Source organism: Microtus ochrogaster, unplaced genomic scaffold (genome assembly GCF_000317375.1).
Source record: "Microtus ochrogaster isolate Prairie Vole_2 unplaced genomic scaffold, MicOch1.0 UNK15, whole genome shotgun sequence".
NCBI classification, from domain to species: Eukaryota; Metazoa; Chordata; class Mammalia; order Rodentia; family Cricetidae; genus Microtus; species Microtus ochrogaster.
The window spans coordinates 1,962,389-1,981,943 of record NW_004949113.1 but is presented as its reverse complement, the minus strand read 5'-3'; the positions used below and the strand labels follow the sequence as shown (position 1 = coordinate 1,981,943).

General features: G+C 41.4%; 1 protein-coding gene across 2 annotated transcripts in view; it reads left to right on the top strand.

The window, feature by feature from the left end:
- The first annotated feature begins 11,609 nt into the window (after positions 1-11,609).
- The window catches only part of Neto2 (neuropilin and tolloid like 2), a 60,759-nt gene continuing 52,813 nt past the window's right edge, over positions 11,610-19,555 (top strand). For both annotated transcript variants that reach the window (XM_005367017.3, XM_005367016.2), the window contains exon 1: positions 11,610-11,830. In XM_005367017.3, coding sequence (XP_005367074.1) covers positions 11,797-11,830 — 34 coding nt within the window. In that variant the 5' untranslated portion in view covers positions 11,610-11,796. The remainder of the gene's footprint in view (positions 11,831-19,555) is intronic.

Here is a 19,555-nt window from a genome sequence, read left to right as displayed (position 1 = left end):
GTCACTACACTGAAATTCCACAAAGATCCTTCTGTTAGGTTTACAAGTTCTGTTGGAGAGAGCAGACACAACTGGACACCCCAACTTTGTGACTTCTAATTAGTCACTTCATGCCAAGCTTTGGTTTCTTCATCGAACAAGGATAGTGAGAAACACCTGCCGTGAAGACCTTTCTAGAGCCCAGGAATGGCAGTGTCCATACGGAAGGCACAGGGAACATGCAGCTCCTTTCCTTCCCCTGCTGACTCCCGGTACAGCGGCCAACCATCACGTCCTGGTGTTCTCTGCAGGGCTGTATTTCAGTGGTCCTCCTGAGGAATGACAAGTGATTAAGATTTACAGTCAGTCTGGAGAGATGGTTCAGTGCTTAAGAACTCAAGCTGCTCTTCCAGGTTCAATTCCCATATGGAGGCCCATAACCATCTCCAGTTCCAGGGGATCTTACACCCTCTTCTGACCGCCACAGGAACCAGGTACAAATGTGGCACATAAACATACAAGTGAACAAAACACTCATAAATAATCTAAAAGAGGCCTAACTCAGAAAATGCCGTAAACACAGTGCCAAAGCTCTGTTGATTTGGACTCAAAACATTTCCTGTCATTCTTACAAATACCTAAAAGTTACTTCAAAGGAAACTGAAAAGTTAAATTATGCCCCAGAGACCTGGGTGCTAAACCAATCCTTGTAAATGACTTAAAGCCAGCCTGACTTTCCACTTCCTGGTTATTCTTAAGCTAGTAAAATAATTCCCAGGCTAAGAGATGCCTGTGGTCAACAGCTGTGCCCAAGGAGACGGAAGGAAGCTGGGACAGAATGGAAAAGGAGGTATATCGCGCCCTGAGCAGAGCACTCCAAGGGGAGATAGCATCCCCTCTCCTGACCTGTCCACAAGGCAGAAGGCTGAATTCTACCCTCAAGTCATCAGCTCAGAAACCTCTACCAAGAAAAAGGAGGGGGAGCAAGGAAAAACAATATGAAACATTGTGAATTGCAAAAGAGAGCACAATAGAAACTGTACTTTTAAAAATGTTTTTAAAAAGATAATTTTATACCAATTAATTTAGAAGTTTATACAAAATTGATTCTCAGGAAAATATCACCAAAATGGACTCCAAAAGAAAAATATGGAATTCTCTAGCTGATTCTGTGATGTTGTACTGAGGCCTTCTACCTCAAGTAACACACGTATGGGAAATGAGAAGTAGTAAAAAGAATAATGAAATGCATGAGACATGAGACTAGAAGAGGAAGATCAGCAAGAACAGGGCAAGTGAGCTGAGGGCAGCAGCTGGGGAGAAACGTGCTGAATAAGAGCAAAACACACGCACACACACACACACACACACACACACAAAGATACCATAATGAAACCCAATGCTTTGCTACCTTGAAAATAAATTTTTAAGAACACAGAACTTATCATTTGGATGTCCTAAAGTACCAACAGTGTTTTACTCTCAGCCTCATCTAAAGAGAACGCATTTACCCAAGATCACTGGTCACTTCCTAATTGTTTTCAGGATGGGGCTCAGGAGGCTCAGCCCCTCCCTGAAGGGTTGCTATCAGCAAGTGGTTGCTTGGGGAGGGGTGATACTTTCTTCAGGGTTTAGTCACTACTAATGTACTGTGCTTATATAAACAACCCCTGACCATGCTGATATATACAACCCTAATTAAAAATTTGTTACCAAAAAAGGAAAAAAAATATACGAAAATGGAAGGGCAACTAACTGGGGGGAGGAAAGAGATCAGTTGAAGTGGAAGAGAACGAGAGGGTCATAGGGCGTGAATATGACCAGAGTCCATTATATTCATATATAAAATGGTCAAACCCTAAATGTGCATAAACTAAATATGTACAGTAAAAACTGACAGATCCATAAGGAAAAATAGGTGACTGTACCATTTAAATCAATAACATTTCTCTATAGTTAATGATTAAAAACAGAAAAAAAAAGCATGAAAGCTAGGTAGTTGGGATGGCTCAAATGTAAAAGTGCTTCCCACCCAGTACTGGAAATGGGAGTTCAATCCCAGGAGCCCACCTAAATGTAGATGTGGAGAACTGGCTCTACAGAGTTGTCCTCTGGTCTCCATATGTGTGCTATGGCAAGGGCGCATATCAAAATCACATACCACATACACACAATATTAATAGTTTTTATCAGTTTAGAAATGACCTGAAAACAGTCAAACTAATTGATACTTATATAATATTCTGCCTAACAACAGGAATGGGATTAGAACAGAAATCAATGAAGTATAAGGGTGAATAATTTTATAAAAGTCAATAAATTGAAAAGTATTATTGTCCAGCTAATCAGGAAAAAAGATAATGGAGGTGAGTTAGCATAATAATGAAAGAAAGAGAAGACACCATGCTAGTCCTACAGACAGTAAAGGAACAAATCTATGCCCAGACATCCATCAGTAACTTTAAACAACAACAAGTTACCAAAGTCATCCAAGAGAAACCAATACTTTCTAATTATAATTTCCTTACAATTAAAGAAAACTTAGCAAAGGCAACTAAGGGGAAATGATCTAACTGGAAAACATTTAAGAATGAAGTACTATTTTATACATTCCTTTGAGAGAAATAGGAAAGGAAGGAATTCTTGAAAACTCCTTATAAGAGGCCAGTGAGTCTGAATAAGAAAACAAGTACAGATATTATGAAGAAATAAAATGTCTGGTTATTATATGTCATCACACAGACATACACACAAACAAAAAATTCAATAAACAGAAAACAGTATCCAGAAATAGATTAAAAGGTAGTTCATAACCAGAGCCGCATTCTAGAAATTCAAGACTGATTCGGTATTTGGAAAACCAAAGCAGCTGATTCATCATATTAACAAAAATTTAAAAATCCTTTCAATGATGACAGACATTCTAATTTTTTATTATAAATCTAAAGAACTTCCTTAATAATAATGACATGCATTTAAAAATCTATAGCTAAAACAATCTAAGAATGTTCTGTTCTCACTAAGATTGCAGCTAGTATCCACTTATGAGTGAGTACATACAATGTTCATCTTTCTGGGTCTGAGTTACCTCACTCAGGATGGTGTTTCCTAGATCCATCCATCTGCCTGCAAATTTCAAGATGTCATTGCTTTTTACTGCTGATTAGTACTCCATTGTGTAAATGTACCACATTTTCTTTATCCATTCTACAGTTGAGGGGCATCTAGATTGTTTCCGGGTTCTGGCTATTACAAATAATGCTGCTATGAACATAGTAGAGCAAATGTCCTTGTATGATTGAGCATCCTTTGGGTATATGCCCAAGAGTGGTATTGCTACTTGAGGTAGGTTGACTCCCAATTTTCTGAGAAACCACCATACTGATTTCCAGAGTGGTCGTACAAGTTTGCATTCCCACCAGCAATGGAGGAGTGTTCCCCTTACTCTACATCCTCTCCAGAATAAGCTGTCATTGATGTTTTTAATCTTAGCCATTTTGACGAGTGTAAGATGGTATCTCAGAGTTGTTTTGATTTGTATTTCCCTGATGGCTCTTATGGGGCTAGCAAGAAACTTGACACTAGAGAAATTTCCAGGAATCCACAAGGATGACCCAAGCTAAGACCCTAATAGAGGAGAGGGTGCCTGAACTGGCCTTGCCTTGTAGTCTGATTAATGAATACCACCATAGAACCTTCATCAGGCAACTGATGAAAACAGAGGCAGAGACCCACAGCAGAGCACTGGGCTGAGCTCCCAAAGTCCAGTTGAAGAGTGGGAGGAGTGAGAATATGAGCAAAGAGATCAAGACCATGCTGGGAACACCCACTGAAACAGTTTACCTGAGCTATGGGAGCTCACCAACTCCAGCCAGACAGGGAAGGAACCAGCACAGGACCAAACTAGACTTTCTGTAGATGACAATTGCGTGACTGGGGCAGACTGAGGGGTCACTGGCAGTGGCACCAGGATTTACCCCTACTGCTTGTACTGGCTGTTTGGGAACCCATTCTCTTTGGATGGATAACTTGTTCAGCTCAGATATATTAGGGAGGGCCTTGAACCTTCCCCAAAGCAATGTGCCTTAGCCTCTCTGAGGAGTAGATGGGAGGGTGGGCGGGGGAAGGTAGAGGGAATGGAAGGAGTGGAGGGAGTGGGAACTGGGATTGATATGTAAAATAAAAAAAAGATAGTTCGTTTGTTTTTTAAAATAAAATAAATAATATTAAGTCTTTGTGTGTTTATTAGGGAGCCATCAGTCCCCACGAAAACTCCTACAATGGGGCATGTTCTTAGTGATAGACATGGGAAGGTCCAGCCCACAGGGAGATTGTGCTATCTCTGGACAGGTGGTCCAAATTGAGCAAGCCAGGGGAACTAGCCAGTAATCTGCATTCCTCCTTGGCCTCTGCATTCCTCCATGGTCTCTGTATCAGTTACTGCCCCCAGATTCCTGCCTTGAGTTCCTGCACTGATTTTCCCTGCAAGCTGTAGGAATAAGGGAACCTGGTCCTCCTCAAGTTGCTTTTGGTCATTGGTGTTTATCACAGTATCACAGCAATAGAAACCCTAGCTAAGACAGTAGCCTACCAGCCTGGTCTTTAACTTTTCAATCCTCCTGCATCGGCCTCCCAAATGCAAAAGATTACCAGCATGGTAAAGAAAAAAAAAAATCAAGCACACACAAAAATATTAATCAAGGATCTAACACAGTATGCATCTTATCTCTGTGGAGTAATTTATAAAACTTTAGGAATAGACACCAAAAAAAGTTCTTAAATAAATCCATACCCTAGTTATAAGGATCAAAATTATAGAGAACCAAATCCTTCCTAACTCCAATCAGTACTCCAGTACTCTAAGTGGGGGTTGTAGCTACTATCATTATTGTTGTTATTCCTGAAATTGATAAGTTGTTTCTTGTTTTGTTTTGTTTTTCAAATAGGGACTCTCTGTATAGCCCAGAGATCCACCATCTGCCTCCTAAGTACCACCACGTAAAGGTGTATACCACCATGCTGGGAACTGCTGTTTCTAAAATGTCTCCAGAAATACAAAAAGCCAGATACAACCAAGATAAGTCTGAAAAAGAACAAGGACTTGTCCAACGTATGTCAAATTACAGTGATTAATAAATTATAGAACCGCTGTTAGGGGTCTAGGGACACTCAAAGATTCACCATGGCCATAAGTAAATTTTAATAGGTACTGATGCCCAAGAGTACTCCCGAGACACAGGCCCTAGCAGCATCTGCCAAAGGTTTATGAAGGCAAAACCACAAGATTACATGTATTCTGTCTACATGTAGACAGGCTCTAGTTTTAACATATATATCTTATAGCTGCTCTAGTCATCTTTTAAACAGAGTAAACAGGTTTAATTATAAAACAAAAACAACAGTCTTATGACTTACTATCTTTCTAAAACAACAAATTTTACAAGATCAACTGATTTAAAAATAGTCCTCAACATTGGGGGTGGGGGAGTGGGCAGCTAGGGTACAGCCTATACAAGTTAGGGGCTTACATGTTAGAGTCTTTTTTTTTTTATTTTTGGTCTCTCAAGCATACTTTACATGTAATGTTAACCATCACATTGGTAAGCAGACCAAGAAGAAAGTTTTAACAGTAAATGTAGCTGAAACAAGTTACATGAAGACTAAAGCTTAATAATACTCCTAACTTTCAAGCATATTGAGAGTGTGATGTGTAAATGAATAAGCTTCTGGATCTTTGAGGGTTGGGGTTGCTGTGGTTGGGGTTTTTGGTTTGAATTGGTTTGGTTTTTGAAACAGTCTTGGAGTAGCCAGGCTGGTTTTGAACTCTTGATCTTTTGTAGGTATTTCCAAGCTCGGATAATTATTTATAGCTTAATATAAGTAACTTCATGATTCTGGAGAATCTGGCTTTCAAGTCAAAACAGGCAGTAATTGCCCAGGAAGAGTGGGGGTTGTGGCAGAAGGAGCCAAAACTGAGGGCCTGACTGAGCTACACAGCCAGACAGCTAGCTCAAATTCAGCAGCAACCAAAACAAGAAAAGCGCTCATCAGTAAGGCACTGTTTAACGCCTGGAATGCACTAACATTAACAACCTCTGTCCATCACAGCACTCTATAAAAAGGATGAAAACAAAAATGAAGATAATATTTTTCAGTGCATGCAACTGCTTAGGACTCAACATACAGAAATTAGACTAGAATAGTTTCTAAAGAAAAGTACATAACAATAAAAATCAAGCAAAAAGACTGACAGTCTTATAGCTGACAACAGTCAAATGCTGGTGCTATGTGGAGCAATGAGCCTTAGGTTCTCGAAGGCTTTGTAAACAATGGCGGCTCTTACTTTCATTGAAGGTTTTCTGTAAATTCACACCTCTAGTCTCCTCTACAGAGATAAACTCGAGGCACGGAACATGCTGCATCCCCTGCCCTCTGCAGTTCCCACACATGCTTCTATCTACTAAGGTACAGTCACAGCCCTAAAAATATCATAAAATTTTCTCAAAGATCTCTTTTTAGATAATACATCTATAAATGAGATTCATTACAAATCCTAGGTTATATATTTTATAGAACAAAGTAAAAGTTTTAGTTAATTATAACTTTATATGCCTTACACATACATATGTCGAGAGTATATATTTATATATAATGAGTTGTGTAAATCACTAGTGTATAGTTATTGTTTTATTATTAAATAATACATGTATTTCCACCAGTACAAATATTCCTAGTTCATCAAGTCTTTAAACTGAATTTCCAACAAATTGCTATTTCCTAATAAATACTTGGTGCTAGAGACACAGCTCAGCAGCTAAGAGTATTTCCTGCTTCAGAGGACCCAGGTTTGTTTCTAAACACCCATGTGGTGGCTCACAACTGTCCATAACTCATCCCAGGGAATCCTGGCCCCCAGGGGTACCAGGCACACGTGGTACACGTATTTAGATGCACACAAAACACTTGTCTCCATGAAAGTAAATGTATCCTTCTTTAAGTTATGCTTTAAGGCTCAACTACAGTGCAGTGCACAGAGCTTTCCTGGCAGGCATGTGCACCTGGGTTAGATCCTCACTACAGAAAGTGGCAGAGGCCTAAGGAGAAGAGAGAAAAAAGAGAAAATGCTTAAAGTCAGGTATGATGGGTGGTACATACCTATAATCCCAGCACTTAGGAGGGAGACTGAGCCACAAGGAAGGCTGCAAGTTTGAGGTTAGCCTGGGCTACACAGTGAGCACCATACACCATCCAAGGCTACATAGCAAGACCCTGTCTCAAACTGTTTTCATTTTAATGCAATAGTCACAAAACCAAGAGTGTGGTTCTGTGGTAGACAGAACCCTTGCCTGGCATTCTCAGGGTCCCAGACTCAATTCCCAGCACCACAAAAGAAAAAAGTGGAGGGAGGGGAGGGAAGGAGAAGGGAAGGGAGGGGAGAGGAGGGGAGAGGAGAAGCAAAGAGAAGAGAAAAATGGAAAAAAAACCAGTTTCATATTACATGGATAAACAAGCATTTCTATCAGCTAACAATAGATTTAAACAAGAAGTAAACAGACATTTCAAAATGAGATTTTAGCTTTAAATTTATCTTTGAAGATACCATTTATGTTATCAATTTTATCCTAATAAATATAACGAGTCTTTGTCTTTCACAGTGAAGTGAAAGTAATTGGTGACCAGAAATCTTCTTGATAAATTGAAGTTTTCCTGATAAAGTAAAATTTAGAAAACTACTATCAAAAAAGTCAATATTTCTTAAAACTGTCATAATTTGCAATTTTATTAAAAATTTGGAAACAAGTTTTGCTGATAGTTTACCTTATGACTTATTTTTGATTCCCTTGATGTTCTTTGGGGTTACTAACAGCTGGATTCGTGTATCGTGATCTGAACTGAATGACATTAGCCTGTAACAAATTAGCATGTTACAAATTAGTGCACCCCTAACACCCATGTGGCTACATCTGAAGACAGGGTCTCTAAAGAGATAATTAGTATTAAACAAGGTCATACTGTTGGTTTCTTTGCTAATCAACTGGGGCCCTTATAACAAGTGGAAGAGACGGGAGGATGTGGAGTTAAAAGCACCTGTAGAGGGCATGTGGTGGCCTTCAAGGCGGGGAAGAGCGAGCAACAACAGGCAAGCTTGTTGGCACCTTTCTCCCAATCTTCCAGTCTCCCAGATGCCCATGGCACAGGATGCTAATTTACCCAAAACATTTTTTAAAAGGTACCTTTTCCTTTTCCTTCCCTACACCTGCCCCCACCACAGCTCTTTAGTGTGCAGTCTTCACTCATTGAGATCCTGTATAATTCTGGTTTTTCTCTCAATTTCATCATTATTGTAGCCATACTTGCACACTAATGTAGGGCGGTTTTATTATTCTTTAATAAAATAGATTTTCTGTGGATCAGAGTTTGGTAAGTTATCAATCCCTTTGTCCTCCTTAGCTGTGTTTCTGAATTAGTCAGCCTGGGCTGCCACAAAATGTTGTAGACTCAGTGGCTTAAATAGTGGCCTTTATTTTCTCACAGAGCTGGAGGCTGGAGTCCCACATCAAGGCATCAGCCAATTCAGCTTCTTACGAGGATTCTCTTTCTGGCTTGCAAATGACTATCTTGTCCTCGCATGGCCTTTCCTTGGTGACGGTGTGATGAGAACAAGCTTTCTTTGCTCTTATGGCGACACTCGATTCAACAGTTCAGAACTCTGCCTTTACAGCCTCAATCAACCCACAGTATTAATAGAGGCCCCCGTCTCAAAACACAACGCACACTTCATAAGGGGTTTAACTTCCACTGTTTAGGGAACATAAGCATTGTCTCTACGCATAGCAACGCACCTTTATAGTTAGAGTTCCCAAACTACCAAAAAGCAACAAAGCCCACTGAGTATACAAACGTTCTGATAAAATGCTGCTACTTCCATCTCAAACTTCCTACCTCAGTCTTCCAAGCACTGGGATGTCAGGCATGTTCGATCATGTCTATTAATTTTTTAATGATTCGTTTCATTAATAAGTCAATGACAAATGGCTCTTTTTTCTTTTTTCTTTTCTTTAAAGACAGCATCTACGTCACCTTGGCCAGTCTGGAACTCACCATGCAGACCAGGCTGATCTCAAACTCAAAGAAATCTACCTGCCTCTGCTGTGATTAAAGGTGTGTGCCACCATGCCCAGCACAGACAGCACTAATGAAATGTTTCTCTTACTTGGTAAGAGAAAACCAAATCTGTGGTGTGTGGGCATACATCAAGGCAGAATGTTGTATACATAATAAATAAATAAATCTTTAAAAAAAAACAAATCTGAACTACAGGAATGATCCTGTGCAAAGGGGCAGAGACTGTATATGCCCAAAGGACCGGCCATGATACTACAAAAAACAGGGTCCTTGGTCACCCCCAATCTGGCAAGTAATGTAGGAACAGAATGGGTGTTACTGAGTGGTCTTTTCCTTTTGATTTAGCTTACATATGGCCACATGGTCGTCTGTGATCTGTGCTTTGTTACACTGTTTTTACCACAGTGCATCTAAAAGACAGGTGTCTTAAGGGGGTCACTAAAATAGCATTCACAACTGAAGTCTACTCCCGGGCCGTTAGACTGGAGAAGTCTTTCTTTCTTCTATCAACATGATTCTATCAATGAAGGCCACAAAGCTAAGTGAGTAGGAGGCATTTACTTTTTTAATTACCGTGGTTCCCTAATCTATCCTTTTTACCCCCTCAACTTAGCCGCCAGATTAATCTTCACAGAACTCCATGACTCCACTAATGAAAATGATCCCCTTGGCCTATAAATTAAAGTACAAACTGCTATATTTAACATTCAAGCAAGCCTCCAAATCCTGAGGCGTTAGCCTCCGAGGGTTCAACCGCTAATGGAGCAAACATCACTTTCCAAGTGTCTGTATTGGACATGTGCAGAGTATCCCTATCACCTCTCCCTGACCAATACAGAGTAATTACTATTTGCATATCATCCACACTGTGCTCGGTATTATAATTAATCTAGAAATGACTGAAAGCCTACGGGAGAATGTGTAGCATACATGATCACCGTTTCCTCTGAAGGACTGGACATGTGCCGACTGAGGTAAGGGACAGGTGTCCTAAAACCAGCGTTTCCTGGATACCGAGAAATAACTGTGCCTCTATATTCCAAGTCCACCTTATCTTTAATTTTTAGTTCCAGAACCTGACACTTGACAATCTCTCCTACCTCTCTCACCTTCACTTGCCAGCCAAAGCCTTTCCATTCTTTTTTCTCTTCCATAGTCATTCTCTGATGACATCACATCTCTGATGACATCATATCTCTGATGACATCACGTCTCTGATGACATCATATCTCTGATGACTGGTTTTTTTCAGTCAACAACTATGCATTATTGATCCAGAAACTCAAAAAGCTTCTCAATTTCTTTATCCACTGTTGCCCAGGACTCAGACTGAATTATTACTTATTGGCCCCGATTATCATTATTTTATTGGTGGGAAAGGTTCTGGAAGGCCTTGTTGGCTGATTCTTGGGTGCAGTTTTAATTGAACTGCAGATGATTAGCTTAGAAACCCAAATCACACATCTTTCATAACCACTGAAGCACGCAGCAAATGGGTTAAACAACTTTATGTTAATTAATGTTAATTTGTTTTATTTATAAACTTGTGAATTACTTACACTTTTGTGCCTTTCTGGGAGACAGTCAAGAAAAGAAAGAACTTGACACCCTTGGGATATTTAATTCAGTTGCCGGACATTCTAACTTAGCTATAATTCGCTGGACAAACATTTATGTGTCCGATCTATTACGGTAGGGCTTAATACTAGTTGTCTCCCCAACAGCATCACTGTTAAGCATGCACAGAACTCATGCCAGTAACTATGTGGGGTGTGAAATAACGACTGTAGCATGCCTACATTCAAGTAGTTGCTGTTTCAATGGGATGAAGGGAGTTCTGTGACCAAGGCAATTTCAAAGCACAATCGCCAGAGGAAAACATGGATAATGCCCAAACTATACAGTTGTGAACCGATGTGAAATACATCTGTATGGCCATGGTTGGGGGTGTCCTTGGGGTGGCCCACCGTTTGGATTCAGTCTTGCCTCCCGTCTTCACTTCAGCCAGTACAAAAAGTTTATTCCTCCAGCTGGTGTAGAGTTCCAGCCCACAGTGGCGAGGCGAGGCGAGGCGATGCTCCCACCAGCAGAACGATGCCTGGCAGCTTGCTCACGGCTCAAGAACTGCCGTGGAAGTATCAGCAACTGCAACAACCGTTACTGCTGCTCCCCTGAACTCACCAGCGCACGTCCAGGGCCCCACCGAGGTCGCCCCTCCACCGAGATCAGCAGGGCTGAGCAGCCCGTTCTCAAGCACCTGGGCTTGGGGGTCCTCGGCGAGGGGCCGGGAAGACAGCACCGGGCTGGAGGCCTCGAGGCACCGGCAGGGAGGGGTCCGCCGCGCGCGAGGCCCGGGAGGCGAGGGGCGGGAGGGGCATGCGGGTGGGCGGGACCGCGCATGCGCAGTGACCGCGCGGCCGGCACGCGGCGCTGCGCTCCCCGCTTAAATGAGCCGGGGCTCCCGGCGCGCGCCACTTCAAGGGAGCCCGCCGCGGGAGCGGGCGCCGCCAGCTTTCCTCAGCGCGGCGGGAGGCGGCGGCCGTCCGGGAGCAGGCTCGGCGGGCTGAGGCGCTGCGCCCGCTGCAGGGAGGCGGCGGTGTCCGGCGATGGGGACCGAGCGGAGGCATCGCGCCGGGCCGTGACCGCCGCGCCGCCGCCTCAGGCGCTCTCGGAGCGCCGACGCTGAGGACCATGGCCCTGGAGCAGCTCTGCGCGGTCCTCAAAGGTAAGCGCGGGCGCGGACGGCGCCCCCTGCGGGCCAGGCCGCGCTCCACTCCGCCGCCGCCTTCGCGCCCTTTGTCTGGCCCAGGCCGCCCGCCCGCCGCCGCTGCGAGCTAGCCCTAGGGGGGAGCGGAGGCCGGGGGACGCCGGCGACTGCGCTCGCGTCCCGGACCGTTCCATGCCGCTCTTCGCAAAGTGTGTGAGCGAAGGCCGGCGGTCCCCGGTCGCCACCGCAGAAAGTCATTCCGCACAGACCCCAAAAGCCCCGACTCGGACGCGCAGGAGAGGCTTGCGAGAAGCTCCGCGACGCCCGCTCCTCCCGCGGGTCCCACCTGCTGCGGCCGGGAGGCTGCGACACTACTGCGGGCTCCGGCTGCGCGCGGCCGCCTTGCCCGCGACCCGCACCCCGTGCCGCCTTCCCGGGAGGGATCGCAGGGTCCTGCTGCCCAGTCTTGTGCGGAGGAGGAAGCCGGTCATCAGCGGCCGGCCGACCGCACAAAGCTCGGAAAGCCACTTGGCGGCTGCCTCGTCGCCGAGGTGTTATGTCAGCTAAATATTTCTAGATCGTTTACATTGAAGGCAAAGTTTATTCTGAAACTCGTCCTGGATTGATCCTTTTATAAATCTCTGGGGAAACGCACCGCCATTCACTAACTGACTCCCTTTTCCCTTAATGATTTAATTGCAAATGGAATGTCTGACTGCTTTATTTTAAAATCTCTCTTCATATTGAGAGAGACGTTAAGACAGTGACAATATGGGCATGTATAGTTTTAGCACTGAATCTGAATATTTGCACAATTACAAATGTTGGTGTTTCTCACGTCCGTGTTATCACCGTATTTTCAATTTTTGTTTTTATTAGAAAGTTCAATAGAACTTTTCGTCGTTCTTTAACTAATGGCGTTTTAGACAAACTTCGTAACTGGACAGATATTCATAAATTCGTAATTGACTTTACAGCCATTGAATTTAAATATTTACCTACCAAGCTATATGTATCAATACTTGTATATTCAAATTGTGCCAGGATAATCAATAACCTTCTAGCCAGTAAATATTTTGGTTATTCCATAAATTCTTAGTGATTCCATTAGTACATAAAAAACAAATCCAAAATTCTGCCGTTACTTGTAACTCCTGATTGATGCAGTCATTGCCTTGGAAATGAACATTTTGTTTCACTCTTTGGTAATAAACGAAGCACATGCACAGCTGGATTTCTGCTGCTTTAGGGAAATTTTCTGCATTCTAATCGTGAACCCACCATGTTAGTGTTGCATCATCATAATGACAAGTCCATTTGAGTAGCCTTCCGCAAGAAATCACTTGGATCTCCTACGCAGCTTTACCTGCAAAACTGGACGAAACTGAACTGGATTGGGCAATCTCCATGGGTACTCAAGGAATTGCAGCGTTCCTGCCTGTCTCTTTTCAGTGGGTACACACTGCCCTCTCTGGCCAACGCGGATTGTTGCGCCTATCCGGAAAAGATTCCTAGCCTGATGGCTGAGCTCCAGTGAAAACAGTGTAGTATCTGGCTTTTATTATTTTTTTCAAATATTATTCAACCTGAACTATTTTTACATGGCAGAAGTATTTTTACAGCTCTAGATAATTGTGCTGTTGTGGGCTTACTAGAGAGAGTGCAAGCTATTTTTAGTTCTATACTATGCCTTGTAAGCATTAGAATTTGGTTTGAAAAGACTAAAAGAAAATATGTTAACAAAATTTGAACCTGAGAAGATAATCTGGAGGCTGAAAGAAAAAGGGAGGGCTTGGGCTTTACTGCACACATTGAGTCATTGGCTTTTTAAATCAAATGCATGTATTTCCTATATAAATAATACTAAAATTGTGCTTTAAGACAAGTACTCTTTTCCAGTGCTACTATTTCCTTGAGTACCAAGGCATGAACAAGCATCCCTTAAATGTCTTAGAAGTGAATTTTATCCACAACAAGAGGTTCTTCTCTGAAGTAGCCATTTAACACTTGTATAATTAGAGATGCTACAAGATCAAATCCTTGTTTTGGAATATAATGGACAGTTTCTGGTTAAATATCAGAAACAAGTGTAAAGTTATGAGTAGGGAGTGATTTATTAAGTTACAGTAATTTATTTGTGTGTGTGCACATGAGTGTGTGTGGACGTATATGACAGCATGCATGTGGAAGTCAGAACCTGTGGGAGGTTGCTCTTGGGGATTGAACTTAGATTGTCAAGCTTGGCAGCAGCTTTACAAACAGACATCGTACCAGCCGCTGGTTTTACTTTTTAAAGATACCATTATTCTTTTTCTATTTTGCAGCAGTTAGGACAAAAGAATTATTTGGCTATTTGAGCCTTCCCAATATCAGTGAAAGTGAATACTTCAGTTTTGTTATTAACTCCTTCGGGTATTACAGAATTTGAGTCAACCTTCTGTCTACGGTAGCTAGGCATGATAATCCTATGAAAATTGTCTGTTGAGATTTTGAAATCCTGTTAGAGCTATTGATATTCAAAGCTGTATAATCTGAGGTTAAGTTTATGACATAATGGAGCTTAAGGACTCTTAGTCACATGCATTTAAAGGCCTGTCGGAACTGAGTATTGCCTTCTGTTCTTTCATGTTAACCCTCATCCAGGAAAGGTGCAGGAGTACTATCCCTTTAACAGCAAAGCCTCTTTTTAATACAGCCTTTCCAAAATGTGACCACCACCTACGCGCATACACACACACAGCTTGGAATAAATTGCTTAATTATCAATTGAAATTTCTTATTAAACAATGGCTTTATTATAATAAATGTTGAACTAGAAGCCTATTTACATTTTAAAACCACAGTATTCCTTAAGGGGGGAGAATGTGTGCATTACAAAGCAAGTTTAAATCAAAGCTGCTTTCAGTCCTTTGGGAATACAATAGGAAAATGATAGACTCCAAATTTCATACCCAGTTTTCAAACAATATTTTAAATTTTACAGGCTCTACCTGTTCAGCATAGTCTATCTTCCTATTTATTATTCAGAATAATTACTGATGTTTTAAATGAATTTCTGGAATTGAGTTAAAAAGGAGGCTCTTCTCTGTGAGTTCGAGACCAGCCTGGTCTACAGAGCTAGTTCCAGGACAGGTTCCAAAACCACAGAGAAACCCTGTCTCGAAAAAACAAAAAAAAAAAAAAAAAAAAAAAAAAGGAGGCTCTTAAGAGTTGATTTACCAGGATTCCTAAGCTTTCCTTAATGGCAGGAGCCCTTCAGAGGCGTTCTACCAACAAAACCCAGAGCAGCAATGAAGAGGAGCATTGCTGTAGTTGTGGTTCTGAAACCACCCACCTTTCAACATGTTTCTTACAAAATGACATAGTGCCATATGCTAATCAGAAAGTTAATTGTGTCCTGGTTAAGGTTGGTTGGATCACATATGCATAGAGTAATATATTAAAAATTACAACACTAGAAGATAGCAGTTATTCTTTCAGGTCTGACTTGACCACATGAAAATTTGACGACAGTTGCTATGGATGTGGAAAGTCGACTCCTTTCATCAAAGTGTGGCAGACAAACCTGCGCTCAGAGCACTCACTCGCCGCATGTGTCCCTTGTGCAGGAAGGAGCAAGCACTTCTGCTGCAGTCACTTTCTTAGAAATGAGCCTGGCCGGGGGATCAGCATCTGCAGGCTGCAGTGATGTCATGTTCACCAACCGTCTTCATCCGCCGCCAGTAATAGAGGAGATTTAAGTTTGGGTATTTTTGTGCTTTGGAATACAGTTGGTCAAAAAAAAAAAAGCCATTATGCTGTCGTCTCTTGTCAGATTTAACAAACCTTATATTTACTGTTTTGATGCTTACCACAGGAATACCTGGAAAGATACATGTTTAATTGCTAGCAAAGATAAGTTGAGCCAAGTTGATAAACAAGAGTAGTGTCTGGTATCTGAATTTTAAAAAAGTCTGTTCTTTCCATATCCTCCCTGATCCTGATTTATGATCAGATAAAGAGCTAGGCTGTATATGTGCTACTTTTTAAGTGAGATGTGAGTTTGCCAGTAAGTACAGCTCTCTCAGTACTGTGTGCAGTCAGATCCCTGCTTAGTCACCTCATGCCTTCCTCTAATCTGTATGGAGTGCTGTTACCTGCCAGGTCAGTCTAAGCAGTGAAGATTTGTCAGTGAACCAGACAAACATGGCTCTTTAGTAAGAAGAAACTAAATAAGCACACATACACACATGACAAATACTAGATATTATAAATAATAGTGACAGTGGAGAAAGATGATAAAGAAAACAGATTGGAGAAGCATCACAAAATCAGAAAGAATGAAGGAATAAGCCCTGCAGAGACTGGTTCTAGAATATAACATGGTTTAGTCCCTAAGACAAGAACTACTTGGCACTGAAGTAATGGGAGGAGGTCTGTGGACCTACAAAGAGCAATCAGAAGAAATGCTAAGGTTCCAGATCCCACTGTACCTCAAAAGAGTATGGCTGGTGGATTTATTTTACATGTAATGGTCATCTTTTGGAAGATCTAGTGAAAGGCTATGATGTGATCTAAATTATACTTTGAAAAGATAACTGGTTGCTGTACGCACGTTAGTCCACAGAGGTCTGTAGCACAACTTTTGATTTTCGCCAAATAGCCATTACTCTTCTTTATTAATTCTTTGAATTTTAGTTAAAAAGCACAGTTACAATAAAAATTGTTCCCAGTCTCTCTTGAGGTTAGGTATGGTTGCGTCATTTTGTCCTATATAAATATAAAATTATATGTACATCTTAAGGAAACTGTTACTTTTTATTTATAATAAACTTGTTTTAAAATAATTTTAGATTCTGGGAAAGTTTTGTTTTAGTTTGTATTTGTTTTAAGGAGAAAGGAATAGCCTATGCCATGTCTTCCTGCATGCAGAGTATGATACAGTCATGGTAAATATGGAAAGTTGTAATGGCTGGCAACCTAATATTCACATTGAGTCATGAGATGACTCTGGGAACAGAAAGCCTAACTGAATAATAAGACAGAACGGTCTTGGCTCTCTGATAACAATCTGCACTTTGCTTTGACTGCTTACCTCTAATTTGTTTGTCATATATCAGAAGTTTGATAGTATCCTGTTTAAACTGTTCATTTTGGTATTTCTGCTACATAGTCTGGTCCTAATGCTAACATACGAATGCACAAATTGAAAGGTAGCAAAGTCAGAGTGGTAGAGAGCTAGTAAATAGTCCCAGAAATGAAAATGAGGATTCTGTCAAGTAAAGTTAATCTGGAAGAAGTTCTTAGAAGGCCTGTCCTGGAACTAGCTCTTGTAGACCAGGCTGCCATTGAGCTCACAGAGATCGCCTGCCTCTGCCTCCTGAGTGCTAGGATTAAAGGTGTGTGCCAACCCTGTCCTGCTCTTTGCTCTATTTCTAAAAGCCACTTATGAGTGAGTACATATTACATTTGTCTTTCTGGTTCTGGGTTACTTTACTCAATGTGATGTTTCCTAGGTCCATATATTTGCCCACAAATTTTAAGATGTCATTATTTTTTTTCGCTGTGTAGTACTCTGTTGTACAAATGTACCACATCTTTATCCATTCTTTGGTCAAGGAGCACTTAGGTCGTTTCTAGTTTCTGACTATGACAAAGAATTCTGCCATGAATATAGCTGAACACATGTCCTTGTGGTATGATTGAGTATCCTTTGGGTATATACCAAAAGTGGTATTGCTGGGTCGTGAGGAAGGTTGTTTCCTAATTTTCTGAGAAATTGTTATACTGATTTCCAAAGCAATTGTACCAGTTTGCACTCCCACCAGCAATGCAGGACTGTTCTGGACCTGCCTACTTTTTAAACCATAGTACATTACCAGATGTAACATCCAAAAAGTTGTGCCACTTTCCAGTCCAGTGGCAAAATGTGAATATACCCTTTCTAATAGCCTTAGCAACACTTAGGTGAACTTACTAAAAAGATAACTATTCTAAAAACATCCCAATTATTCTAGTTAGTAGGCTAACTGAACTGAAATTAAAGTAGGTCTGGTAGCCATCTGTTGGCATGTATAGGGTGCTCATTTTTATTCTGTTCTTAGAGAAACCACAAATTTTTTTAAATTTTTTGGTCCTTGCCTGGGTATATTCCTATTTCAACTGTCAAGATAAGTAACTCCAGGACTGGAGAAATGGCTCAGTGGTTGAAAGCACTTGTTCTTACAGAGGACTTGGCTTCATTTCCCAGCACCCATATGGTAGCTCACAAACATCCATTTCCAGGGTATCTGATGAGGAGACCAAGCACACAGGGGTACACATACATGCATGAAAGCAAAATACACATAAAATAAATAATTTTTTAAAAAAGATAAATAATCCCTAAAGTAAGTCTCATCTTTGCTTACTGGGACTAGCCAGAGTTTAAATATCAGCCAGTCAAGCCCAGCACTTCCTCCGTGCTACCATTTATATAGCCTCATTTATATAGGACTAGAGCCAAATCTTTGTCTTTATCAGCCAGCTCTTTGTTCTTTTAAATCTCATTTGGATTTTGTACCAAAGGCTGTTGTTTATTCAGTTTGCAAAACACTGAAATACAGCCTCCTTATAGGCTTAAGGTCTGTCTTAACAAATTTGTGTTGACATTCAGTGGTATGAGAATTGAGATCCAAAGGGCTCTTCCAATTTTTGTACAGTATTCTGAATCAGCACATATGCAGGAACAAAAGGCACTTGAGTTCGTTTGTCTCTGTCGCTGTACCAGGCACACTGGGTAAGTCCCTTTTGCTTCGTACATCCTGTGATTCATGTAGAGTTCTTGAGTTACATGCAGAGACTCCTTCATTAGGTACACACAGAAGGGGTAAACCAGGGTTTAAGCTCCTCTTCTGCCACTCCAGGTTTTTTCGTGACTAAGAGTCATATCCAAAGGAGTGATTGGTTAGGTCTCTGGACCTAGATAACACACAGAGAGCTAAAACTCGTCTATTTGCATGCCTCATTAAAACAGATAAAATGCTAAAGTCACCCCTTTATTCCCGGCACTCAGGAGGCAGAAGCAGACCAATCTCTGTGAGTTTAAGGCCAGCCTGGTCTCAGAGTGAGTTCCAGAACAGTGAAGGCTACACAAAGAAACCCTGTCTCCAAACAAAACAGGAAATAAAAATAAAGAAACACTAAATTTGGCCAAAGCATTGGGAAGCATTTTAAAGCTGGTGCTTTAAAGCTTATTAACAAGTGTGAGATCTCACAGTCGCTTTTCACAGAACTTTAAACCAAAACTCAGCAAGTTTAATGAAGAAACAAACACCAACAAAGATAAAACTACGTTTTCCCAGCCACCTACCCTCTACATCCCATCCCCCTTCATACATCTCCCATTCTCCAGGCTTCCCTTTAATTTCTTCCCCTAATTTTCCTACTCCTTTCTCCAGTCATTGAGAGGTTTTTTTTTTTAATTGCACCCTTTAAAATCCAAATAACTAGAAGTAGAAATATAATTGCTGACACTCTTTATACTAACTGGAATATTCAGCAATTCTAAGAAATTTTCTAGTCCTCCAAACTGATGGTTCTAAATTCCATGTTAATTTTATCACTTAATGTTTATAGGAAATGGACAGGCTCAGGAATGGAAGCTAGTTGCCTAGTGACAAAGTCCCTTAAAGATTTTAAGCTAGCTGAGTACCTGGGATTTGATAATTCACACACAGAGAGAGAGAGAGAGAGAGAGAGAGAGAGAGAGAGAGAGAGAGAGAG